Source organism: Harpia harpyja, chromosome 2, assembly GCF_026419915.1.
Source record: "Harpia harpyja isolate bHarHar1 chromosome 2, bHarHar1 primary haplotype, whole genome shotgun sequence".
NCBI classification, from domain to species: Eukaryota; Metazoa; Chordata; class Aves; order Accipitriformes; family Accipitridae; genus Harpia; species Harpia harpyja.
Window position 1 is genome coordinate 60177559 of NC_068941.1, and position 26854 is coordinate 60204412.

The 26854-nt window shown below is 41.5% G+C and overlaps 1 protein-coding gene, 2 long non-coding RNA genes and 1 other non-coding gene across 16 annotated transcripts in view; 2 read left to right on the plus strand and 2 right to left on the minus strand.

Moving 5' to 3' along the window:
* Positions 1–303: 303 nt before the first annotated feature.
* LOC128138716 (uncharacterized) lies at positions 304–3018 on the minus strand. 11 transcript variants are annotated; one of them, XR_008234128.1, is made up of 6 exons: positions 3004–3018; positions 2517–2715; positions 1530–1639; positions 1187–1292; positions 1035–1102; positions 304–593 (listed from the first exon to the last, which is right to left on the minus strand). It is a non-coding gene; the product is annotated as an uncharacterized LOC128138716 (long non-coding RNA). The 11 variants fall into 11 exon arrangements; XR_008234131.1 differs by lacking the exon at positions 3004–3018 and having other exon boundaries at positions 1530–1603; positions 2664–2997; XR_008234132.1 differs by lacking the exon at positions 3004–3018 and having other exon boundaries at positions 2664–2997.
* Positions 1247–1364, minus strand: LOC128139108 (small nucleolar RNA SNORA26). Its single transcript, XR_008234224.1, has one exon. It is a non-coding gene; the product is annotated as a small nucleolar RNA SNORA26 (small nucleolar RNA).
* Positions 3019–3127: 109 nt separating the features above from the next.
* LOC128138717 (uncharacterized) lies at positions 3128–8317 on the plus strand. The gene is made up of 3 exons (XR_008234135.1): positions 3128–3856; positions 4318–4385; positions 6722–8317. It is a non-coding gene; the product is annotated as an uncharacterized LOC128138717 (long non-coding RNA).
* Positions 8318–10318: 2001 nt separating this feature from the next.
* Positions 10319–26854, plus strand: part of USP46 (ubiquitin specific peptidase 46) — a 32713-nt gene continuing 16177 nt past the window's right edge. The window contains exons 1-4 of one of the 3 annotated variants that reach the window (XM_052780073.1): positions 10319–10930; positions 11962–12083; positions 23605–23685; positions 24480–24693. In XM_052780073.1, the coding sequence (XP_052636033.1) occupies positions 12003–12083; positions 23605–23685; positions 24480–24693 (376 nt within the window). In that variant the 5' untranslated portion in view covers positions 10319–10930; positions 11962–12002. Of the gene's footprint in view, positions 10931–11961; positions 12084–12733; positions 12903–23604; positions 23686–24479; positions 24694–26854 lie in introns of those variants that run through there. The other 2 variants (XM_052780074.1, XM_052780075.1) reach the window with 2 other exon arrangements.

Below are 26854 nucleotides of genomic sequence, written 5' to 3' on the forward strand. Positions count from 1 at the left end.
TTTGACTAGTTGGAGAACATGCAAACAACACATACAGCCTAATGAAATAACTTAGTAGTTGGCCAGTTGATCTCAAAGTGCTTTTGCATTCTATAATACATCCAAAAACCCATGACCAGACATTCAGAATAAAAGATGAAGATTAAGAGGGTCATTTTCAATGGATTTGAGTTAAAGATTAAACTTATCAAGTTTGCACATGGCAAGAGAATATTTCTGCATGACAACACAAGTGTTCACATCCGTGAAACATAGCCTTCATACAGGACGTACCTAAACAAGAAACCTTCAGAACACACAAACTTCTGGTAGCATTCTCATATTTTATTTCAATTAATCCACAAAGACACAGAAATAAATTACAGCAGTTTTTGTTAAGAAACCTGTTTTAACAAATGACAAGGTTCCTGATTAAACATGATCATTGAAAATGTGTAGCTTTAGCCATTGCTTGTCTCAATTCCACTTTCAAGACAATACATTACAGGTGACAACTGGAATCATCTAGTATGAATTCAAAAATCAGCCACTCATGAAATCATAAGCTGATGTTTAATATCAGTTCAAATCCCTTGCACATGCTGGTTTCCTCCCTGCAAAAGAAGTTTTATTTAACTTGCAGTCAGCATCGTGCATACAAAAGAGGTAACTGGCCTAAGGTTGAGCTATATGAACACGCTACATGACACTAACTCTTAAGTCAGAGCCATTTCTCAATACAAATTTCTTCATTTATCCAGGACAGGATTTTCCTTTCCCACACTATAAGTATGGATTCCATTCCAGAGGACCAGCCAGATTAGAATAAATGGACCCAATAACTATCATAAGCTTTCCTAAGATTTTTTCCAATTTAGGTTGGCTATGTCTATATAAAGTTCTAACAATTACCACACAGGTTTCCACTAGTCCAAACTAATTTTGGTTTTCTTTTTTTTTTTTTTTTTTTTTCAGGTAAGGAATAAATTAAACTTCTTTAGATATAGAAGGCAATCCATCCACTAACATCTGATAATCCTTTTTACACTACATACCTGGAGACCAACCAGTTTACAAGGAACTCTTCACACGTTTATCACAGGTTCATAAAGCACCAACACACCTGAGAAACCCAAAAAAGTAAGATTTACATGAATTATACCAAGACTCAGATAACATGATAATCAGATGACAGTTCAAAACCTACCTACAAGCTATTAATAAAGTTGATTTAGTAGTTTCCTGAAGTTCAGTAGTTTCATGAATGTGTTGTTCCTCTCACCATGATCCAAAGAAGAGTTTCAACCTCACCTCTGGGTTTGAGAGAGAACTTTTATACCCCTCTGTGTTGGCCACTTAAGACACTGCCAGACTTAAGAGGGCAAAGCATAAAAGGGGAGTAGATTATAGCACTATTTTTTTCTTATTAACTAAGATGATCTGAATTTACCATTTACTCAAGAGATTACAATTTGCATGAAATTTGTGAATTATCAAAAAGCAAGTTTTAAAAACTATCTACAATTGTCATTAGACTAGAGCATACTTACCTTCTAGCGGATGGTACTGTTCATTCTTAAGAAGTCCTGAGCAGTGCTTCTAATTTAGGTGTGATCATCCATGCCTAGAATATTTCAAACAAAGTTGCTATGTGGGACCTCTAAACAGGCAAAAAAAAAGACAAAAAGTATTAAATTATAATATAATTTGTATCATCTAATTACAGACCTTTTTAAAGCCATATTCTACAGACTTGCTATTACATTGACTTAGACCTTCTTAAAGTCGTCTACAAAGTCGCAGAAGTCATTTACATATCAAGACTATCAAATCAAGACCTAGAGCAAAAGGTAGTCAATGGTTCAATCTGTTGAAAAGATTGTTTTAATTAGCCTGTTTAAACTACACAGAACATATTTTTAACATTTTTTAAAATATACTGCTAATCAGAAACAATGGAAAGTTTATTAAGCCTAAACTGCTTTTAGTGTTGACACTACCCTGAAGTAAGCTGTAAATTCTAGATTTAACAGACTTTAGCAGCCAGTTCTTTGCTACCTTGTGCCTACTTACATATACCTTCTACCAAATTATACACTCTCAACCAAGAGAGACATCAAGTCACTGTTACAGACATACAAGACTGGGCCAAAAGCCTATGCCATCAGTGACTGTTCTTTGTTTGAAACGTTAAGTCCATTTGAACTTAGGTGCCTGCAGCCTTCAGTACCCTAAACACTGCAGGTTATAACTGCAATTTTCTTGATGCAGCCTATAAAAAAAGAAACCACTGCACTGAAATCAGACTTAAGGTCTGTGCAGCTCAATACCTATAATTTAGAGAAGAGCAGAAGGGTACAAATAAACACAAATACTCCTTCGTCTCACAGTGATACAGACCAGAACCCTCAGATACACGTTCGTCTTTAAGTGGTACAAAGTCTGAGGATCCAAAGCTCTCCATTTCTGAAGCCCAAAGCCCTAGCTAACCAGCCCCAGGCTGTGAGGTGTGTGATGAGGTCGGCGTGCCCCCTTACCTATAGCCGTTCAAAGGCACGACTCCAGATCCCCAGCGCTTCCCACTGGCCAGGCCTGTCCTTGGCCTCCTGCCCACACCGGGCGCAGCCGAGCGCGGCAGGCCAGCGGACAAAGCCTTCGGGGGCATTGGAAGGCCTTGCCGGTACCTTGGGACGCTTTCTGCCGCCTTCCTCCCCGCCAGGCGGCCCACGCCACACACTGCGGAGGGAGAGAGAGAGATAGAAGTCAGCCCGGAGCAGCAGGGCGGGGGACGGGGGGGAACCGCTTGTGCCTCACGACAGGATGCAGGGCGGAGGGGACGGCTCCGCACTGGGTTTCTGTGAGGGAAAGGCGCTCTATCCCCCTGTGTTGACTCCCCAGAGCACCGCCAGGCTCCGAGAGGGCAAGATGTGAAGGGAAGACCCGAGCAGGTCCCATTCCGTCCCCCCGCACCCCGCCCGCTGGGAGCTCGGGGCTCCCCGTGGGAGCCGCTGTCGGCCGCCTTACCGCGGCGGCGGGCGGTAAGGAAAGAGGGAGGGCGGCGCCTCCCGGGGCCTTAAATACCGTCCCGCCGCTCCCGCGAGACCCCGCGGGGGCGTCGCTGTTGATTGGTCGAACTGGCGCACGTGATCCCGCGAGGGGGGAAGGGCGGGAGGGCGCCCCTGCGGGGCCTGTGGCGACTGAGCCGCGCACCGGCGCTCCCAGCGAAACGTTAAGGGGAGAGGCCGCCGTGCTGTGCTTCCCCGCCCGCGCTCCCCCGCGGGGAGACGGCGTGGGGCTGCCCCTGGAACGGGGGGACGGCCAGTGACCCCGGGCCGCGGCGGTCGGGGAGGAGGGGGCGGCCTTCTGCCTCAGGGAGAAGCGCCCCGGTTTGCTCGGTCGCGCTCCTCTGCGGCGGTCAGTCAGGGGCGGACCCGCGGCCTGCGTCACGAGGGGGCTTTTGTCTTCGTCGGGATATAATTGTCGATCTCTCCCCAGGCCAAACTCGGGGGCCCGGAGGTCTTTCGCACACAGAAACAAAAGCGTCTTTGGTGTGAAGTAGCAGCTGTGTAGCGGTTTTGAGGAACTAAATACTACTGATCTCTGTCTAAACTCCCATTTAAGCCCTACTTTAGGAGGCTTAGGATCTGTCTGTAAGGATAGCGAAGTAAGCCTCAAGCCTGCGCTAATACCCTCACTGACGTTACAGCTTATGCGGCTCGCTCTAGAGCACGCCTGGGCTGCAGCTCACGGGGTGGCACGGTGGACCCAGGCCTGCCCTCCTGCGAGTTAGTGCACAACATGGATGCAAAACACAGCTATTGTTCTACCTCAGCTAAGATGTGCAGCCTGACTGGGGACACTACTAAGAGGTTTTAGGGTGAGTACAAGCAGATTAGCATAAACTGGGAATTAGTAATTTGTAGCACAGAGACTTTGAACGTTGCCCAGCCAAGCTAGTAGGTAGGAACCACAGCGTCTTGGTTGCGGTGGAGTTCTGAATACAATGAAAGTCTCTGCTTCACAAAGAGGTGGCTATATTGCTGATAACTTGTAGCTTCCTGCCTCAGTGAGAAACAGTATGTCTTGGCTCATACTGAGTTGCTACCAGCACAGCACCTATAAGCGTGTGGAAAGAAAATAACAGGTTGGCCTACTATCCCTGCGAGCTTTCTGAACCCTGCATTTAAACTACCCTCAGCAGATCTAAAACGATCTGTTTCCGCCTGAAACAAAGAGTCACATAGTTGCAGTCGAGGGATAGCGTTAGAAATTGTTTCCTATCACTTCTAATTACCTCTTCAGTCTACTTCTTGACACTTGCTTAAAACATTGTTGCAGGTGTAATCCCGGTGCCAGTCAGTTTATTGTGGGTGCATGAGGATTCAAAAGCTGTCTCAGGGCTCTAGGTAAGTCATTCTCTGTGTATGAATTTGAGACCTGTAGCTTCAGGTTATTTCAAGTGGGGTTCTCTGCGATGACCACTTTCTACAGTTAGACACATAAGTCAGATCGTCCTTTCTTGTAATGTAGCCAAAAAGATGAATTGGCATCCAACCTTTACATTTTTACCACCTGTGCCAGTGGGATGTATATCAAGCTCAGTGTCTTCTCTTCCAGTAGAGAATGTAAACTGGCACCTCTGTTAGCACAGCAAACCAGTGATCAGTGTCCATCCCAGATGAGTATTTTAATCATTCAGATAAAATCCTACTAGTTTTTCTTCCCCTGCATGAGCTTTCTTCTGTCTTCCCCATACAAACTTTGCATTGTTTGCCTTCTCTCTGGTTCCATGAGACTTACTTTCTTGTCTGATAGTGGCACAACTTCAAGAAGAGAGATGCAGAGGCCACCTGCCCTGTTTGTCCCTTCTTTTCAGTGTGAGAGGTTAGCAGGTTCTACACATGCCCAGGAAAAATTGTCAGACACCTGGTCAACTATACCAGTAGATGTTGTGAGGTCTGTTTACATTAGGGCGCTTCCACTTTAGGTAGTCATGGAGAAGAATATTGAAGGTCTGCATTTTGAAGTTAGCTAAGTGGCAGCTGGGTGTCTTGGTTATTTTGTGGATTTAGTGTTGAGCTTTTTAAGGTGTCTGTGGTGATCTGAACCCAACTGTACAAATCTTGAAGAGTTGTGCTCTAATCAGTCAAGTCTCTCTCTGTGGGATGCGTGAATTTAATGTCAAAGTCACAGATTTTATACCTCTCTCAGCTGAAAGATACTTGAAAAACATTTGTTTAAAAACATCATGTTGGGTTCACCACAATGCACAATTGTCATTAATGTTTCATTTCAATCTCACTGTTTTTTCTCCACACTGATATGAAGGAAAACCAAGCAAGTAAAATCTTGATGGGACCATCAGTCTTTGCAGATGGATGACAGTATCCATCTGCATTAAATAATTGGCAGGTTTGGGACCTTCAAATGTAGCAGCCTTTTTAAAATTATTTTTTTACTTGATTAAAACTTTGATATGCTAATGTAATAAAAATGTAATTTGATTAATTTATGCCACAATTTACATAAAATGAAAAGGCTATTTTAAATTCATGCTGAAAATAGAGTAAATGCCATTTACAGCCTGTCTGCTGTCAAAATATCCTTTGTGATTTGTCCTCAGAATCTATGTTAGTTAAAATTAGAGCCTGTAGAATAGAAGAAAAATAATAAGTAATATCTTTGGAGAAGAAGAGGAGGGCAAGCCAGAATTGTTATTTCCTTTCCAGAGGCAGAAATAACAATACGTTTCTGTTAGAAACTTAAGTTCTCTGTTATTTTTGCTCAGTGAGTCTTTTCTTGTTTGATAAATTATTTCCATGGCTAAAAATTTATCTCTTTCTAGCCAATACATATGATTAGAACTTAAATAGTATCTTTCCAACTGAAAGCACATTTTGTATAGGTAAGAAAAATGCCAGTAAAGTTTGCTAGTGAACTTCCTTGCTGAATAAAATACCTGAAAAAGAGGCCATTCTTCAAGCTTCTACCTCACAGAAGTGTGGGAATATTTTCAGTTGAGTAGTGAGTGTCAGGGAAGATCAATGTTATGTAAACTGATGAAGCAATCAATACACAGAAGTTCTCTTATCGTCACTGTTCAGAGCTCCTAATGTAATTTTTTTAAAACACAATTAAGCAGAAGGAAAAAGGCAAGAGTAAGGTATTATGAGATAACCACACCTCTAGGCCATTATCGAGCATTGAACTGACTCTAAAGGCCTAAACAGCCTCTTCATAGAATAGGCTGTTTAATGGTTATCACTATAGAACTATTAGTCCCTTTTATCTAGTCAGTCTGCTTTTGGTGTATTTGACATTAATGTATTTGCATCTGTCTTATTCTGCTGTCTTTGGGCTTTCAAATCTGATGTCTGGCCAAAAAAAAAAAAAATGAAGTCAGATGCTGTAAATGTATTTTGTTTTCTTCTGCAAAATAGCAATTTCTGAGAAAAAATGAAAAGATGGTATTTCCTCTCTGCCAACTAGTATAATGTTTACATTAGCAAATACAGGCAAGATTCAGAGATTAATTTAATACGACGTTTTATTTTCTGTGCTTCATATTTGGTAGGTGACAGTATGACTTAGGATTCTAAAGATAAAGTTTTACTATATTTTATATCAAGAAAGATAATTTCTCAGATAATTTGAAAATTTTGGGTAGGGGTTGCTTTGAAGCTGACAGTCTTCAAGAAGAATAGTGATTCCAGAGTTGAGGTAATTTTTTTTTTTTTTTTAGACTAAGGGGCCCCCAGGAGACACCCCACATTTTCTGTGGATTGCCATGAATTTTTCACGGACTACAATTCACTCTGACCGTTAGAATTTCAGGTGTAAATGGAGTGGCTTCCGTGGACCTGCTATGAGCCATGCACTACAGCCTCAGTCCATGGTCTGCAAGTTGGCATTTGGCATTGTACTAAAGCTTCCAATCTGTTCTGCAGTGGGGGCCAAGCTTCATGGAAAATCTTTAGGCCTCATGCTTGTGTCTACATATTTGCCATTCTGTTAAAGACGTATTGATATTTTTTGTAGAACATAATTTAATGTGAGATACAAAATATAAAAAAAAAATTGTAAAATGCTAAACATACATTGTCAGTACTGAAAGTATTTCAGACGTCTGAATTCTCTTTTAATTCCTATTATATTTTCTCCCACTTTCCAGAAAACCTGAGTATTTTTTTAACTGCCTTTTCCATTAATATGCCCTTTTAATTGCCTGGAAATTTATCCTAAATTTGATTCTGTTCCAAACACTTGTTCAGCAAAACTGGCTGATGATTAGCCATTTCTGGACCAGAGTTTATTACAAGAAAAACATATATGAACCCTCTGTGGAATTTTCCAAGATTTCTGGAGAGGAAAAGCAATATCCTCTTTGTAGTACAGAGTGAGCAGATATTCTAGTCCCAGCTTTGCTGCTAACTTTCCTGTGTAACTTTGGACAAATTGCTAAATTTCTTCTGCCTGTTTTCTTGCTTTGTAAAAGAAGCTAATATTAACTTGCCACCCAATAATTTGACAAGTCTGAGTGAACGTTTGCAAAGTAGTCTGAGAATGTCAGATGGAAAGTGTTATGAAAGTCCACTAGCCAAAGAGGATATTTACAATAGGTTTTTATTTTATTTAGTGAAATAAAAATGTTCAAGCGTATAACCAGATGAGACCAGGACTGATCTAAAATTAAATGCAGGAGGCATTTTTTGACCTTTCAACAGAAATTATATAAGCACTCATAGGTTATAAATAGTCCTTTGTTTCCCTTCTCTTTGTCTAACACTCAGAAGAAACACAGGGTTAGTTGTTTGTTATGAAGAGATAGGGCAATGCTTTAGAGTGGAAACAATTGTTCACTGTTCTGTATTTATACAGTTCCTATAATGTTTGTAACTAGCATTTGTTGCTTTTCTTAGCACTTTTTTGTCTTCAAAAAGCCACAGAAATAAACTTTCTAGACCTGAAAATGACAACACCAAAAGAAAACCCAAACACTCACCTGCCCATTTCAAATGTGAAAGTTTCTTTTCTCTTCACCTGTTTGATATGTGACTGAAAAAAAAGCCAGTGCTAAACTATTGTTAAACTGGTACATAAATACTTGTATATTATTTCCTATTTTTATTACAAATCCTCAGAAATAAGACATGAAATGTGTCCCCCCTTAAATGAAAGTATTTTTATTCGTGTTGAGGATAATGATATTGAATTCTTCACAGAATGATGTGTGTGTATGTATATATGTTCATATTTCCAAATATGTTTAGTTTCAACAGTAGTCCTTTCCTTGAACAACCAATAAATGCTTAACTAACAGCAATTTAACTTTGTGTTTTTTTAAAAAAAAAAAGTTTAACAAACAGAAACCACCTGAAACCTTACCCTGAAGTCAAGTGATTGTCATCAGTGAGAAAGCAACTGTATGAAAATACCACTTACCTTTTTCTTACTTTTTTGTTTTCCTACTTTGTGTGATTTCTCTGGGGTTCATATTATGGGAATAATGTCCTTGACATTAAAATATATGTGAGGTAAATGGCTTTATTAGTTACCACACTTCATTTCATTTTGATTTTTAATCACCTTTCAAACCCGTTCATTTGCTTCATAACTTTTCACTGAGAGCAAGTACAATTCTATACAGTAAATTGGAATAAACGGGCTGCAGCAAAGAGCACACAATTAGGCTTCTGGAATAAAAGGGATCTGAGTTTAAAAACCAGCCATAGTGCAGTACTGTCAGTCTCTATAGGCTACTTAGAAAATGCACTGGAGACCAATCAGGCCTTGATTGCTTCAGAATGGAGGCTGGGGGTGGCCACTCCTGAAATGACACCTCGGCTTAATTCCTATTTCCCTTGGTTATGTTGAGAAAACCTGTGATATTATGTATAATCCAGTCCTCAGAGTTTAAGCAAATTAAACACTTGGGATCAAATTCACACATAATGTAAGACCATGAACTTAATAGAATTATAGCAAAAATTATTTTTTTTTCTCAGTGCTACATTATTTGGTGGCTCTTTTACATAGTGATTCGTGGATTTATGAAGCAGTTTAGTAGCCCTGATGACTTTACTACATAATGTCCAAAAATCTTTCTCCATCCTGTACTTCAAATGTCTGCAATGATTTAATATAACGAATCCAACTTACTGAGGAAAGGAAGTTCTGTCTCTGTGACAACTTCATTTTGAGTTTCTTTGCTGAAACTGTCAGCAGGATGCCAACTAGTGCCAAATTTGATACCGTTTTTATGAAGTGGGCACTCGTCCACAATGAGCTGGACTGAGGCTACTTACCTAACAGTATTCTCAGGCTAGGAATGTATCTTTAGATGCTACTGCTGATGCCAGATTTTTGTTAATAATCACAGACCTTCTTTTGAAATAAAAAAAATTACCGTCTTCAGAATGTTTCCTGTAAACCAAGCCTGTGGGGACAGGCTGTATAGACTGAAATTATTATATTCTGGCTTCATGAAGTAAAAAGCGTAGCCAAGCCTGAGTGTGCCATACTTCCAGGTGCTCTTAGGAGCAGGGGTGCCTGTAGAAATGTTATCAGTTCTCTCTTCAGTTGAATGACTTCCTCAGCATAGCAGAGGGACAACAAACGGGCCTTAAGCTTCTGCTGAAAACAGCAACATCGGCTAAGGAAAAGGGGAATTCTAAGATGAGGCATTGCCCTGGCTGAACTGTTCTTGCTTCTCTCAGAGATTTGCTGTGCGGCCTCAAGTTAGCTATGTAACAACCTTGTGCCTATTATCACGTGTGTAACCTTAATACGCTCATACTGCTCTGTCTCGGAGAAAGGCATGGGCTTTGACTGACTTGTGTTTGAAGAGGAACTGAGATTATTGCACTAACGGTGCTGTACAAATGCCGCATGTTGTAAACTCATGAGTGAGCACTTTGGCACAAAGACGCGTGGTGCGGACGTAGTCCCAGAAGAGCATTTGTGAAGACAAACGTTGTCTGTGTGAATGGCAATGCAAAGCGCCTACTGTGGGCAGTAAATGACATTCCGGCCCACTGTTCTGGGGTTTGCAAGTGCCTGGGCTCCTGCGTACCTCAAATGAGGCGGAGAGAGCACGTCCCGGAGTACGGCGCTGCCGCCACTGCCGCACACCCCGTGCCGTCCCGCCCGGGCTCTGCCTTCCCGGCCTTCCCCCCGCTGCCTGCCAATGTGATTCCGTATGCGCTGAAACCCGAGGTCTGCAGCCCTATGCCCGTTCCGGGCCTGGCGATTAAGACGCGCCCGTCCTAGGCCGCTGCGTGCCGCCGGCGGGGCGGCGGGCCGGGCCGGGAGAGGCGGCAGGGGCAGCCCCCCCGCGCCCCCTCCTCCCCGCCGCGCATTGGCTGCGGCGGCAGCCGCCCCGGCCGGGCCCGCGGGGGTGCCCCGAGCCGGTGACTGCCTCTGACCTCCCCTTCCCCGGCGCTGTCAGAGCGGATCAGCGGGCGCGGCGCTGCAATGGAGCGGCGAGCGGCAACGGCAGCCGCCAGGAGAGGAGGAGGAGGAGGAGAAGGAGGAGGAGGAGGAGGAGGAAGGGGGAGATTAGCGCGGTGCCGGCTGGCGCAGAGGCGCGGCTGAGCGCTTCAGCGGGAGCCCGGGGCCCTGCGGGCCGTGCGAGAGTCAGAGGCGGAAGGAGCGGAGATGCGGCTGCTCTCCCCGCGCTGCTGAATCTCCCGGTCACTCGCCCGGAGGAGGGAGGGCAGGAAGGTCCGTCCTTCTCGCTGCGCTGCGGGCGCGAAGGGTGCCTGTGCAGTCCCCTCCTCTTGCTTTTATCCCAGCCCCGGAGCAGAAGCCGCCGCCGCCGCCGCCCCCTCTCCCTTCCTGCGCTCTTCCCACCATGAGCGGGGCTGTTTTCACCTTATAAAGATGGCGGTGTGGGATCGCTGCAACCTTTAGACTCATGACTGTCAGAAACATCGCCTCCATCTGTAATATGGTGAGTGCTCGCGGGCAGGCGCGCCGGCGGGGGGCGGGGGCGGCACAGCAGCCCCTCCGGGGGCAGGCCCTGCTGGGGCCGGCGGAGGGGCGGCTGGGGGGGCTCCCCCCAGGGGCGCCAGGCAAAGGAAGCGACCGCATCCCTGCCCCCGGCGGCGGGGGAGTCGGGCAGGCTGCGCCGGGACGTGCCCGGGGTGGAGTTGGCCGCCGGAGAGTGGCGACGTCCCGAGGAGTTTTCCCGGAGCAGCCCGGGAGTGGGCCGGGGAGGGACGGAGATGCTGAGCCGCTGCGGGGCCCTCCGGAGCGGAGGTGGCCCCGGCCGATACGCGTTGCAGACGGAGCCGCAGCCCGCCCTTCCTCCTCCTGCCCTTCCTCTTGCCCTAAGAATCCTGCGAAAGGACCCCAAAGTTGGGCTCTGAATGCACGTTAAGTCAGTGACCCCATTTAACCCTCTCAGGCCAGGCAGGTACCCTGTGGTCACAGGGGGCCAGGAGCTCCCCAGGTTACACAGAAAACGAGGATGTTTAGATGCCTGATAACACGCTTTGGGATTCCGATGCTAGCTACCTGTTCTAGGAAGTCTTGGCTTTAGAGCAAACATCAGTGTTCAGCTTGCACTGCGTGCCACTCGGAGAGGACTGCTGTTTGTTAAGTACTCCTGAATCGCTTAGCTTTCTCTAAATCAGACTAGGCAATTAGAAAGTAATAAGGAAACATTAATATTTTTGTTTGTATGTTCAGCCTTTGCCACTTTCCTCCCCAGGAACAGTTGAAAGGACACTTTCTGCATTGTGCTTGGGACCAATTTTAATCCTAACAAACCTGGAGCATCTGATTGGGTTTAGATTTTTGAAACTTCTTGGTGGGGGAAGGGAGACCTCAAACTTTATCTGTGAAAGGCTTAATACAGTGAGGCAGTAATAAACTTGCCAAAGAAATGGGTGCGTGCTAAGCACCCCAATGCAAAGAGAAGAGAAGCTTATTTCTGCGCATTTTATTGTTTTAGTCTGTAATTTTCCCCCTTATTTCCAGGTTCTTCAAGAGCAGCTACACGCAGTTGCCAGCTTCCCTCCATGTGGTGCCCCAGCATGCCTTGTGCTGGTGATGCCACACATACCATTCATCTGCCCTGGAGAATGGAGCCTACCTCTAGGGTAAGGCAACAGGCACAGCCCCAGAGGCCTGGCTCCTGCGGGGTCAGCAGCAGTGGTCTGGGGGAGGGAGTGCGGATTGCGAGCCTGCTCCCCTTCCATGTGTCCACACTTCCACTTAAGTGGGCTTGCTCTTTTGTTTTCAACCAGATGCCCAGGACATCCCATGCATAGTTCTGACTTGAGCCTCAGTCCTCACTTTGAAATGCCTGCTCTGAAATGCAGAGAGGAAGGGTTGGATTTGGGGTTAAAAAAACTTAATACAAAATCCAGACTTGGGGTAAAATAATCTGGGTGCTCACCTTTCTTCACCAACAGTAAGTAGTTTTCTAAGCTTTTCATTGCTCTTAATAATTTCCAGTCCTGTGGGCCAGTGAGCCAGGGATACTGCAAAGAAAGGTTTAGGAAACAGTACAGGACTGAGGAGAAAACCTGGGCACACTTAACCTTCCTTCTGAGGCAGTCTCTGGTTTTTATTGCTGATGAATTGTGGGTGTGATGCCCCGCAGACTGCATAAGAGAGCACCGCATGAAGGGGAGCTGGAGACTCTTAGGTGGTTGTAAGACTTTAGCATTGGCATAAAGTACTAGGAACTCCATGATTTCTTTCGTGCGCTTCAAACTGATGCACTTGCATACAGTATGCTTCTCCCAAAGACTGAAGAGATTCACAGCAAAACTGAGGAGGTTGTTCTAATGGTGCGCTGCTCAGCTGTCACTGCCAGTATACATCCTGCAAAAGTAGCATCCGAGAAATGGGGAGACTGCAAGGAAGAACTAGAGCCTCAGGCAGAAAAAGCATGCAAGGGTTCATAGTTCAAGGTAATTCTAGTTCATGGTAGCAGTACTGTGACAAAAGGTGAAGTTGGGGTAACAATAATGATGTTTTAAAGCTACATATTCCTTGGGATCCGTGTACTTAGCTTTTAGAGATGTTGTGTTGTGCTGGTCACATTTAGTCTTTTCTGGATAACCCACAGGGGCTGGAAAGACTTTTAGGAAAAAAAGCTGAGATTTTCAGAAAGCTACAGGAATTTGGGGCTGTGAGAAAAACATAAATTCTTGGAAGTATTGGCAACACTGCATTATGGCTCCTCCAAAAAGGTGTCGGCTTAGATGAGTTGGTGGACTTGAACTCAATGGTCTGTAGGAGGAACTATGACAACCCTCCATAAGAATGGGACTTTGGAAGGTTAGAGGTATATAAGAAAATCTTTTACCTGTATAAAACCTGAATATTTGCAGTGCTAGTTTGATTTAAGGCATCTGTAGAAATCTACCAGACAAAGATATTAATTCCCAGAACTTGTTGCTGCTCTATAACAGTGCTTGAAGAACTGAACTACTTACAATTTGTGGACTAAGAAATAGCTGCAAAATTCTTAGGTAATATAATATATTTTAGTATATAATGCTGTATAATAGTATGTTTCTAAGTTTTTTAACCTGGTTGAACACAGTAATAAAAAAAAAAATGTTCTGTTCTTCTTTATCTTTTTCCATTCCGGTTGCACTTGAGAGTGTTCACAGAGATTTTTTTTTTCTTAACTTTTGCAAAAAAATGGATGATGCTTGGCTGATTTTCTTGGGGGGGGGGGGAGCAGGAGGATGGAGAGAGATAGAGGGAGGAATTGATCCTGAAATATTTGTCCTTCTCTGAATGCAACATAGATTATGTTTTCAATGGTAGTCCTTTCTTGACAAAGTCTTTTGTGTTTGTTTGTCCAAGTACTTTCATGTCCTGAAGGGGAAAAATAGATGAAATTTAGCTCAAGGGAACTTGGGTAGTCAGCATTGTAGGATGCATGTTTGCTATTTAATTGACTGCCTGAGGTCTAGTATCTCAGGTTGTAATTTTGGTCTCCCGAAGACGGTAGAGATTCAGTCTTTTCCAGGAAGGATCAAAACAAGTGTAGTGAAGCAAGGAAGCCAGGGACAGTATGTAACTCGCTTGCAAAAGAGGTCTAGTACACCAGATAAGCTCTGCCTCATGCTGAGGCAGACACAGTAGGAGGTAACCAGTAAGAAAAAATGTGAGGTGCAAAACTTTCCACTTGGCACATTTATTTGTAGTAAATATTCAAATGCACAACCTTCTAGAATTAAACAAAATTCCTGTATTGTCTTTTACTGGTTTTGTCCCCTTGGTTATAATAATGATAGTATTGTAACTAACAGCTTAATGACACCAAAGACCTGAAACTTGTTCTGCTGGGGTGGAGGGGATAAAGGCAACTGTGCCTGAAGGAATCAGTGGGACTCTTATGTGGGCACAGTGGCCACCCTCACTGAATTGGAGGTCTAGTCCCCAAGATGTTCCCCTTACTTGCCTTTCAGACACCAGGAAAGTTTATCCACTCTGTCTGCACACCAGGTTCACCACAGGAGGTATACAATCATGTATACAATCATTATGTAGGACAGGTACGGTAGATGTGAAGAAGTATCAGATACACTGAAGAAACCCTGTTTGAGGGAATAGCAACACCCGGTGCCATGTAACCCTTGTAGACTGTAGACACAAACTAGGGATGTGCTGTAATCCTCTTTGGTATTGTTTCTGTGAGATAACCTGTTGACTCAAGTACAAAATGCTGTTTCAGAAGTAGATAGGCACGGTGGCCTTTTAAGATTGTTGTTACTGAAATCCTCTGCAGTATGTTTCTCTGTTGATGAGCTTTTGGTACAGCCTTCAGTTCTAAGTTAAGCTCATGCTGCAGTTGTGGCCTAGGGATGTTACTGTTATGTACAGTGAAGGACATATAACCATTTCAGAATGTATTGACATATATTTTTACAGAGGTGGCTAACAAGCTCTGTGGACCATATTTCTCCTAAGTACCTTTTAGGATTCTGCTGAGAACAGGTATTAATCACCCCTTTCATAATTTTGTAATAGTATTTCAAATAATCTGATCTGTACTTCCGAGTGCTCTGTCAATTTAATAAATGGGACATTCTGAACACATTTGGATCACGGATCAAGGTATCATCTGAGATACCTCACAGTTGTATAGATATTCTTTGGAAAAACTGTTGCAGTTCCTCAGATAAATTTTGGGTTTTATTAACTGGGCTTTCATGTTACCTGTTCTTCTCATAGTCTCTCTGAGTTTCATAATAATTGGTGTTTTTCTTCAGGAAAACATTCACACAATTCACCAGGAATTATGTGAATACCTGTGAATTTCAGCTTTCATTTTTAAAAACAAAAAAAGTTTCTGAACATCCTAGAAACTAGTTGTAGAGAAAAACATAAAAACCTGGGAATCTCTATATTCAGGAAGCAAATAAGAATAACTGTTGGATTTTTTGTTTGTTCGTTTGTTTTTAATTTCATGATTTTAAAGACTCATTGCAGGATTTGTTTGAATATAGGGCATTGGCAGAATGATGACTCCAACTACAAATATAGATCTGGGAAATGCTTGATACCAAGAAAATTACAATTGTAATGCTGTAAAAATAGTCAAATTCTGCTTCATACAGTAAGAATGTTATTGGATTACAGAATTGATCACTATGACTTTCAACTGGATTTATTCATTTGGACAACCTGCAGTGTATATTTCTTCATCACTTTTAAAACTTCTCATAAACAGAGATTAAGGCAGAATAATACATGCCTAGACAGTTAAAACAGCTATCTGAAGGCGTATTTAGATTGATAAAGGAAAATAGATTTTTACATCTGAAAAGATTATTTACAGGCAGTTCAAGCAATGCAATTCTAGAAGTGTAGTCTCGAGTGCGCAATTTCAGTATGACATATATAGAAAATATGAAAAATATAGAGAATGTGAAGTCTAATTATTCTAACACCTTTCTGAAGTAATGAGAAACTTGAGAGTATAGCTGACAAATGGGTACTGGACTGACAAACAAAAAGTGTGCATTCCATCGAAAGATGAACGGAAGTCCACAAAAGATATTTTTTACTGGATAGAGGCGGATAGGCAAAGTGAGAAACATCCTAATATACAATTTCCAATGTATAACCTGGACTAATGACTGAGGCTTTTCTTGCATGAATACCTACCTTTTTTATGGCTAAAGTGGTTATCATGCTCTTACTAGCTGTTTAGAAGACAAGCACAACAGGACAATTCATGAATACAATGTGTGGTTTACAGTGTGTTTCTGTTAGATGCATATAGTCTTTGGCTTCAAGTTGTTGAATTAAGAGCAAACAAGTGGTTATGCTAAATACCTTAATAAAGGAACCTCTTAAATACAGCTCAGCAAGGCTGAGTGAGTCTGCATTGTGGAAGAGATGGGATGAAAAGCAGACTCCGGGCCCTGATTAACTGTGCATGGTGGGCAAGTGCCACGCAGAAGGTGAGGTGCTGATGGGCTTGAAGAGCCACAGTCTGTAGAGTGTAAATCATGGCCAGTCAGAGAAGCAGTCAGCAAAGTCTCTTCTGCTGGTCTTCCTTTAGCCTCAAGAAACTGTCCTTGGCTGGCTGTTTGGTAGACACTCTTATATACATTTATATACATTATGTACTCTTAACACCACAGTGTATCAGTACTTCTGGGGAAGAAATGAGCTTGTATCTCCACTTGTCAGGGCTCCATTGTAAGCATGTTTTAGGTATGCTCAGCCTTTGCACAGAAGGCTGCTGTGCTGACGGTTTCAAGCCAGCCATTACTGGATATTGTGTGTTGTGGTTATTTAATCTGATTTCACAATTAATGACCTAATAATAGTTGCATCTAAACTGTCCTAGGACAATAAAGTCTCCAACTGTCCACTGGAATGCCATTTGATAAACCTATGTTATTTCTGATATATGTCTGTCAAACTTGAAGATTTCCCATGATGGTGACTACATCATCTCTCTAGGCAGTATATCCCAATGCTTCAATGTCCTTACGACTAGAATGTTTCCTAATGTCTTGCCTGAATCTACATTACTGTAATTTGAGCTTGGTACTTTTCAACCTGTCTACCCTTAAGATTGACAACAGACTACTTCCCTTCTGTAACAAACTATATACTTGAAAATATTGTCATGCCCTGCCTCAACCTTTTCTGTCTTATGCAACACAACCCTGTTCAACCCTTTTTTACAGGTCGTTTTCCTCTAGAGTTGAGTTTTTCATTTTGACTGCCTTCTTTCGGATTCTCTCCAGTTACCTTCATCTTTCTTGAAACCTAGCACCCAAACCTGGACGTAAGATCCTGTCTGAAGTCTTACCAGTGACAAGTTAAACAGGAAAGTTACTTTAAGAACTTCGTAGACTTCTGTCTGTAAGAATTTCATTATGTGGTCCACATTTTTTGTTGTTGTGGTTTTTTTTAAATTGCACTGCATAGCTGATCCTTGTTCATCTTACACTACACAGTGGCCTCTAGACTTTTTTTCTTTTTTTTTTTTTTTAAACACTACTACCTTAGTCAGCTGTTTCCCATTCTGTACATGTGCAAGTGATTCTTCTCTTCATGTGCAGAATCTTGCACTTGTCTCAGCTGAATTTCAACAGTTTTTAGAGCATTTCTCAAAAAGAGAAACATTGTCAAAAATTGACTGTCAAAATACTTTTGAATTCTAAACCTGTCCTGCAACATAACTGCAGCCCTTATAACTCATGTTATATTGAGATTTAATGAAGATGTTCTTTATTCTGTCTCCAGGTAATCAAAGAGTACTCCAGCTGGTGCAGCTGTGATGAAGTCTAGAATGTGCCTTGCCTTTAGAATGCTCTGGGGCACCACATATGCAGCCTGGGTGGCCCAGACAAAAATGTTATTGAAGAAATTATAGTCTGTAAGCAAACCTTAGTCTCTTTTTCACTTGTGAGGCCATCTTGAGGTTATGTGTTCTGAAGAAGGAAACTGGGCAAAAAAAAAAAGTTTCTGCTACTTGTTCCAGCAAAAGCCTGAGTGCCACTAATCCAAGAACAATTGAGCTGGGAATGGAGACAAACTCATGAGAGAATACTGAGTTGCAGTTTGGTAAAGGTTGTCTAATCGTGGAAACTTTAAAGGTCAATATTTTTTCAAAAATTCTTATGGATTTAGGTACTGAACTTGCAATACTTCACTAGAACCTGACTTCCAGTACTTGGTTGCTTTGTGCTTTGAGAAAACCAAGTTTTTTAAGCTATATGAAACTGAGTGCCTTAAACACTTTGTCCGAGATTTTAAGTGGTTCAGGATTTCAGGCCTCTAAATTTTTATCAGTTTCTTGGTAACCACACAGTAGAGAGCTGAAGTTATTTATGGTATATGTAATACTTAGATCTGTGATTAGAGAGAGTTCAGTGCATCCAGCAAAAAATAAGTTAGACATCTCCTTTCAAGCTCTTATAATTTGCCTTAATGATCAGAAAACTCTTTGGAGAAAATGCACAAAAATAATTTATTTAGATACATTGTCTTAAATCACCTGTCCTTCAAAAATATGAGTACACAGTGGTTTTTCAGTCAGTCAATATCGTTTTACTGTTTACTGTGTTCCCCTATGTTTTTCACAGCATCCTCTCTTTCCTCTTTTATCTTGTGGCAACAAAGACCCAAAATAGCTCTGCTGGAGCAGAAAGAAAAAAAAGCTAATCTGGTTATATTCAACCATCTTGTGGGACTTACTTACACTTTAAACACTACAGAAACATTTCAGGTTTGACATTTAATATCTGTGAGTTTGGAAGAAGGCTGGCTCAGCTATTCCAGTTACTCACCATACCTCTCTGAAAGTTGAGGTTGTCCCTGAGGATAGTCAAAGTCCAACACTGAGGACAGGTGATGTGTCTGTTGAAAGCAGTTGCATATATACTGCATGGTGTGACATTGCTTGCTCTTCTCTTACTCTTGTTTTCTTTGTGTTGCTTCTGGGAGCTATGTTTGGATTTTATTTACAGTTGCTTCCTCTCTTTTGAGTTATGCATCACTACCATTGCTGGCCAGGAGGCCTTCCACATCTTTCTTTATCTTCTTTTTCCCTTCCCTCCCATATGCTGTGCCGTCCAAAATCCTGAAACTCAGGCTGCCTGGCCCTCAAGCCATTTCTATTTTCATTCTAATTTCTCTTCTACCAGCCCAAACGTCACCCTTAGTTTGTCTTAAGTCTTCAGTTTCTCCCTTCAGGAAACAACTCTATTTCTAGCACATTTCTCTCACTTTCCCTGAATACTAAGAAAAAGAAATCTAGTTCACAGCTGTATATGATCTGAAGCCCTTTGTCATGGACCAACCATCTTCCTTCATTGATTTCTTGTTCTTTATATATTTGTTAAATTTTTGTTTTCACAATTCAACTTTTATGTGGTTTTTATTGTATTTTTTAGATTTTCTTGTGACTAAGATATTTCTTGTTATTTCTTACATTGTATTTTATTGTTTGATGGTTATTTGTATTGTGTTTCTGTTTATTTGGCGATACCTATTTAATAGGTTTTCCATAGGTGACATGAAATGTCCTAATTTCTTTACTGCACTCATTTACTTTAAATTAAGCACATGCATATTTCTAGAAAGTTGGTGCCAGTTTTTAAAGCTCTGTCATACTAGAAAGTTGAGTCTGATTTGCTGTCTTCTGTTTGCAGAATCTTTCATATTAGCTCTATTCCATTTCTCATCCTCCATAGAATAACTGTAGTTAGGTTATTTTGCGACATGTGATTTAATGATCTAATCTGATGTCTTTTTTTCCCCCCCTGCACTGTTATTTTGTTTACATGCTAAAGTGCAAAGGAACAGGAGGTTTTTTTACTTAGTCTGTTTCATGTGATGCAAAGCACATATTAAACTCTTAGCAACATTATCAGAAATTTCAGCTGAAAAGAAAACTGGCAGACTTATCCATGGGAAGGCCTAGAGCAAAATAACAAGAGGAAAAAATATAGGTCATATGGCCAGAATGTTTTTGGAGTGATGCTGTGGTAGAAATCTTGGCTTAGCCTGACCTGACCCATGCTTGGCTATGTCTCCAACTGTATGTCTTTGCCATTTTATAAGGGCTGAATACTGATTGTTGAATTAAGTGGTAAAACTTCAGAGGAATCAAGGTTCACCAACACCACGGAATACATAGTAGGAGTTTCCACATTGACCTAGTTCTCATTCTCATAAGGTCTGGCTACCACAGTCACTTTGTTGCATTTCCTTCATTAATGTATTCTTTTAAGAAGGAGCCAGTCTCCTTTATTGTCTCTATACCCTAATATGAATTTATTTAATAGTCTCAGATCCCGGTTCATTAACCTATGTGGTCTCTCCTCATTTCAGGCTCTGTGGCCACACTGCCACTCTTGCTGCTTTTTATGAAACTACAGTAGATTCAGATGCAGTAGGATATTTCTCCTAGCTGAAGTACAGGACTGTTTATGAAACCATAGAGAATGGATTGCATTAAAAATGTTTGAGCAGGTTTTCACTGCAGAAGTGACCAAAATGACTTGCTGGGAGTGGGAACAAGCACAACCATGCTTAAAACAATGTTAAATAATCATGGTTGATTTTTGCTGTAGATTAACCTCAATAGGCTAACATGTTTTCTATATTTGATATGGTTGGTTTAAATTGAGTTCTGAATCATCTTTAACACATCTCTAATAACATATTTTTTCCAGTTTAAACCTGCCTTGGATGTACAGTTTCTGGTATACTTTGGTTGCAAAAATTTCCAATTTCTTCTTCTGCCATCATGTCAATTGCTTCTTGAGGAGACTTCCTATGCAAAACATGTAATATGTATGCATTGTGGCATGGTTTGAGTTTACTAAGTAGTCTGCCTACATTTTTTTCTTCATGTAAGAAATATATCCTGCTTTGAAGTATTAGGTGTCTGTACTTCTTACCTGTTTTCCTACTCTTCTTTTTCTATGAATTTAACAGTATATTTTTGGAGACCTTAAAATAAACCAGACTGAAATTGCCCTTGATATAAGAAGGCACAATTCCTAATGAAGTCCATGGTAGTTATGTCAGCTTACCCAAAGATTGAATTTAGCCTCTCTGCTTTATTGGGAAACAGGCACACAGTGCTTCATTTTCTATTTGCAACAGCCAAGGCCTGGTTTTGGAGAGGTAAAGCTCTATGATGAGCTGTTACTAAGCATATGTTGTTTCAACAGCATGTACTTTTGGAAATTTCCATGCAATATATAGTTTTTATATGAAGATCAGTTAGGGCACATAATGGATTTGTTTGGTTTTCAGTGATAATTTTGTTTGGTAAATCCTGATTCTTGCTCTTTCTCACAATATTTACAAGACAATTTAAATGCTCAAAAGGATTTGTAAAACCATCTGGCATCCTCTGAAGTAAGAAACCCTGGCCCTGGAGGAAAGTCAAATGAGTAATGTAGGAGCAACCAGTTAGCAGAATACTTGCATTCTACTTGCCTAACAGCATACACTAACCTGTAGTTTATGAAAGAGTAGGAGGCTATTTTTTAGAGATATTATTTTCCATAAATTCTAGAGGGAGAATTTTTTACAGTGTGGAAAATACTTACTGCAAAACTGGAAAACCACTCATTTCATTCTTATGTTAGGGAACTTGATTTGAACGCTAAAAGTGTAATCAAAGAAAACCTTTGCTTTGATCTGAATGCTGTAGAATGAGTATTAATATGAAGATGGTTTCTTTAGAAGCTGCATTAATCTTTTGTAGTCATGTTTTTCTTTTATCAGACAAGTTTTTGAGGGTAATGGTGGCTGTTTGCTTCACTGTTAATATCAGATAAGCAAAAGTCTATCAGTTTCCTCTCTCTCAGGAAGTCAGATGCTTTTGCTGAATCTGTGCTTCTTTGGCAAGGCTGACTTTCCAAGCAAAGAAACTAATCTTCATATGGAACATACATAATTATCACATTGTCATCTCTGTTGAAAGGTAGGCAATAATCCCTTTGTATAGATCATTCTTTTTTCCAAGTTTCTCGCTGAGGCTTGGCAGAGCCTGGTGAGGACATATAACATACCCCTTAAGCTCTGCATGGAGCCTTGTGCAGGTAAAGTACTTCGGTCTCAAAGGGAATGCCTGGGAAATCACATACACTTGGTCTGAGCAATGAGCTATGTGTATATGTGAGAAATGGAGAGACTGGAAAGAGATCTGATAAGGGGATGTGAAATAAAACATCTTTGGAGCTTTTCTGGAAGCTGCCAACTTGAAGGAGCTGTTTAACTTTCAAGGCTTGCAAATTGTCAAAGAGCACCTGTGCTGAGTTTCACACCACTGATTCTGTTGACTAAAATAATCTTCTTTTAATGAGTTAACATGAAATAATAATCTAGTATAGCAAGTAGTGCTGATGGCAGGTGCAGTAAGAAAGCACAAATCAGGCTTTGGGGAGAGGATGGGGGAGGGACACCAGAATTATTGAATCTGATTACCAGTAACTTTGAAAATTTTAGCTGATGACATCTCTGAGCAAATGATATATTGAACGAACCTCAGGAACACAGGAAATTTCAGCAATTTTCAGATGTTTTACATGTTGGCATGCTTGCAGGGGCATTTTAGATGGTTTTGTGAAAGTCAACCAACTGTTCTGTTCTTGTGTGATGGAAATTCTAAGGCATAATATATTACTGCTTCACACTGCAGAGCATGCTCAGTAAGTAAATAGACATATGATGTCGGTTAAGCAATTATCATGCAGATTAAAAATTGGCTAACTGATAGGTCTTGAATAAATGTATGTAGGGAGTACTTGTCCAAATACAGCATTTTTTTGTGAGGTCCTACAGGGATCTATATGCTTATAGAGTGGATAGGAGTGATGACATTTACTTTGCCAGCAATCTAGCTTGCTTGCTTGCTTGGTAATCTAAGCTTGTTCAAAAATGGGCATTTTAATATATCAAAACTACAGGTAACATATAAAATTAGTGGCTGTACTTCACAGACCAATAGTTGTGGAAGCAACTTTGCTGTTGGAGTGAAGATACAGCTGAACATAACTTGCCACACTGAAGCAGTGACTAAGAGATGTAACAGTGCTTGGGCTTATGCACCCTTTGATGTTAGATAAGACAAAATAGCAGATATATTACACTTGCTTTTAACGTTTGTGATGTTGTTACTAGAACTGGGTGCCAGCCTGGACCCCAAGTATTGTTAAAGGCTGTTGATGAATTAGAAGGAATTCAGAGGAGTTTCACTAATGCTTAGAAAACCTGCCATACATCTAGGAACTGGTTTATCCAAGATAACTTTAAGGGTTTTGCTTAAGATCAAAAAGTATCTTTATGAGGGAAGAGGGTAATAGGACCCAGCTGTTCACGTACACAGTAAAAATAAGGAGGAGGTGGGTGTGGGGAGAAGCACTGTTGTTGTGACCTGTTCACTTCTATTCAGCCATTACTACAGTGTCTATGTCAGGCCAGCTCCACTACCTAGAACCACAGATATTTTTATTGGCTCGTGTGACTGTCATGCTTGCCCATCAGTAAGACAGAGTTAGCTTGGTTAATTGTAGCTGAAAGGAAAAAATAAGTTTCTGTCTTGATGCTGTCCATAACTTTTTTTAGAATCTTAATATTCTAAATAATTTCTTCTCTCTTTTTTTATAGGGCACCAATGCCTCTGCTCTGGAAAAAGACATTGGCCCAGAGCAGTTTCCAATCAATGAACACTACTTTGGCTTGGTCAATGTAAGTACCATTTTCAGTAGGCAAACCATACACAGAACTATGGCTTTGAAGTTACTTGAACTTTGGTTTCTTCTTTTTTTTTTTTTTTCCTCCCCCAATCCTGTTCTAAGGTAGGATTGCCTTTTTTTGAAAAAGTGCCGCTCACGTTCCAATTTTAGGCAAAGTGGATTGCAAAACTGTATCAGATGTTTGAAGATAGCTTCATACACCCCCGGAGAAAACAGTTTACTGTTCTATGAATGTTTCCAGGGATTAGAACCTGCAGCTCAATAAAGTTAAAAGTCTATTTTAGCTATGAAACGTGAGGGAAAAAGTGATGGAAGTATGTACGAGCTTAGGTACAGCAGTCTGCATTGGGGACTCTCTTAGGAGGAGCTTTTTTATCTGACTAAGGAGAGAATGAGTGAGAAGGATGTTTAATCACTTGTTTATTCCCATATAAATAAAACAGATAGAGTAATTCTTTCCATTGAAAACATTAGTCATTCTGCTACTGAGCAGTAGGATAGAGCCCAGCAAGAGTATATAAATATATGGAAACAAGCTTAAGGAGATCCACTACAATAAATATATCTCTTGCATGTGGAAACTTTTACTTTGTATGCTAGTTAATTTAGAACACCATAGGTTTTTTCTGTGAAGTGTCAGGGGTGGGTGTGGAAATATATTCCTACAGCAGCTGCATGGCAAAATGGCTGGTATGTGACAGGGGCACAGAAGCCAGAAGTTGAAAGAAGCAACTAGTTTTATTGTGATGCACAGGGATTAAGACTGTTTTTAATTTTACATGGCAGTTTGGGAACACCTGCTACTGTAACTCCGTGCTGCAGGCATTGTATTTTTGCCGGCCGTTTCGGGAAAATGTATTATCATACAAGGCCCAACAGAAAAAGAAGGAAAATCTCTTGACTTGCCTAGCAGATCTTTTCCACAGTATTGCTACTCAGAAGAAGAAAGTTGGAGTTATTCCACCAAAGAAGTTCATATCAAGGTTACGAAAAGAGAACGGTAAGTGTAAAACTGGAATCCTCTTAGACATTCATACATTGATCAGGAAAGTATAAATAAATATTGGGCAATGTGGTCATATTAATCAGATGTTCAGGTTAGATTTGTAAATTGCTTTTTGTACTTTTGGGGGTTTAGATATTAATATTTCAGTATCTGTGTACGTGATATTACACTTGAAATAACCATACCAGGTTTCATAAGTTCCGAGAGGTGCATGAATTAATGATGTTTTCACAGCATGGTGGGACAGACCACACTGTACAGTGAGCTAGGGCTGGGAATAGGGTGACACTCTGCTGTAATTTTTTAATTATTTTTTTGGAGAGTACAGCAGAGAGAAACATTGAGGGCAGTTGGCTGTATAGAAACTGTGTGACCTAGGAGTGCTGCAGGCACCACTAGTCCAAAACACTGGAGGATAAGTAACTGTATGTATGTGGGAGTGTTGAGTGGACTACACGTCAACTGCTGCTCTTTTTCTTAGAAGTCTTTGTGAAGCATCAGGCCCTTTTTGAGCATTGGGTTGCCAACAGCATATGCCTAATCTTGCAGTAGTTCTGTCTAAGGGATATGAGGAACATCTTGAAATAAGGAAGCCTGCCACACAGCTCCATTTTGGCCTGGATTCATATCAATGTGGGTGGTATGCTTAGAAACAGGGGAGCTTTGAATGAAGAGACAAAGTACAAGTCAAACACCTGGAAGAAATTGCTTCCTGGTGACAGCATATAAATAGGCAGACTGTTCATTCCAGAGCAGGCGTCTGAAAGTGTGGCAAAGTTAGCTCTAAGTCATTTAGTGATAAATGCCCCCACACTGTTGGGGATCACTTTTAGGGACTGGATCTTATGTTTTCAGCTTTTTTAAATTAGGGCCAGATTCAGTGTGTGTTAACCTGCTTGTGTGTCCAGGCTAGACACTGCAAAGCTGAATGATCTGCACAATATTTTCTGAGGAAATCCACGTGAGCGTTTTCAGGAGAAGGGGGATAAAAATACACGTTTCTTGGGAACACAGATTCTTTTTTCTTCAACACAGTGGGCAAATTAAGCCTTCACTGGAGAAGTCTGTACTAAATCACCACTGAGATATTCTCCCCTCCTCCTGCAAGCATTTCTTATTGAAGAGGACAAGTCTCTGCTCATCAGACTTGTGTGTGAAAAATGAGCTTTGTTAGATGGTGGTGTTATTACTATTTGTAGTGGGTTAACCTTGGCTGGCTGCCAGGTGCCCACCAAGCCTGGCTCTTACTCCCCTCCTCAGCAGGACAGCGGGGGAAAATAAGATGAAAAAAACTTGTGCGTTGATATAAAGGTGGTGTAACAAAAAAAAAAAGCAAAGGCCACATGCGGAAGCAAAGCAAAACCAAAGGAGATTTATTCTCTACCTCTCATCAGCAGGCAATTTCCACCCACTCCCTGGGAAGCGGGGCCTTGGTATGCGTAGGAGTTGCTTCTGAAGACAAATGTTGTAATAATGAATGTGCCCCACACCCCCCCTCCACCCCCCCCTTTTCTCTTACCTTTTATTGCTAGAAACGAGGTCACATGGCATGAAATATCCCTTTGGTCAGTTTGGGTCAGTTGTTCCAGCTATGTTCCCTCCCAACTTCTTGCCCACCCCCAGCCTACCAGCCTTTGGCAGGGGCTGGGGGTGAGTGGGCTGGAGAGACAGCCTTGATGCTATGTGAGCACTGCTCAGCAATAGCTGAAACATTGGTGCGATATCAACACTGTTCTAGCCACACGTACAAAGCACAGCACTATATGGGCTGCTGTGAGGAAAGGTAACTCCATCGCAGCCGGACACAGTACACTAGTATGTGTCAGCATCCAATGTCTTCAGTTTCCCCAGCCATGTGTCTTACTGTCCAAACTCTGTGATGTTCGTAAGTGTCTGAGGGACTTGGAATATATGGGTGGGAGTCAGTGCTGCCTAAAGTTAGACATCTAGTCTAAGGAATTAATTTAGGATGAGTCACCCTCTTGCTTTTTTCATTGACTGTGATGGGAGCCTACACAACCAACTCCAAAGAAGAGCATAACCTTTCAGACAGCTAAAGCTAGGTGAGATGAAGCCTTCCACCAAAGTTGCTTCATGGAAGCCAGCGTGACTGCAAAACTGCTCTACTTTGGCATGATTTTAAATAACTTTGCTG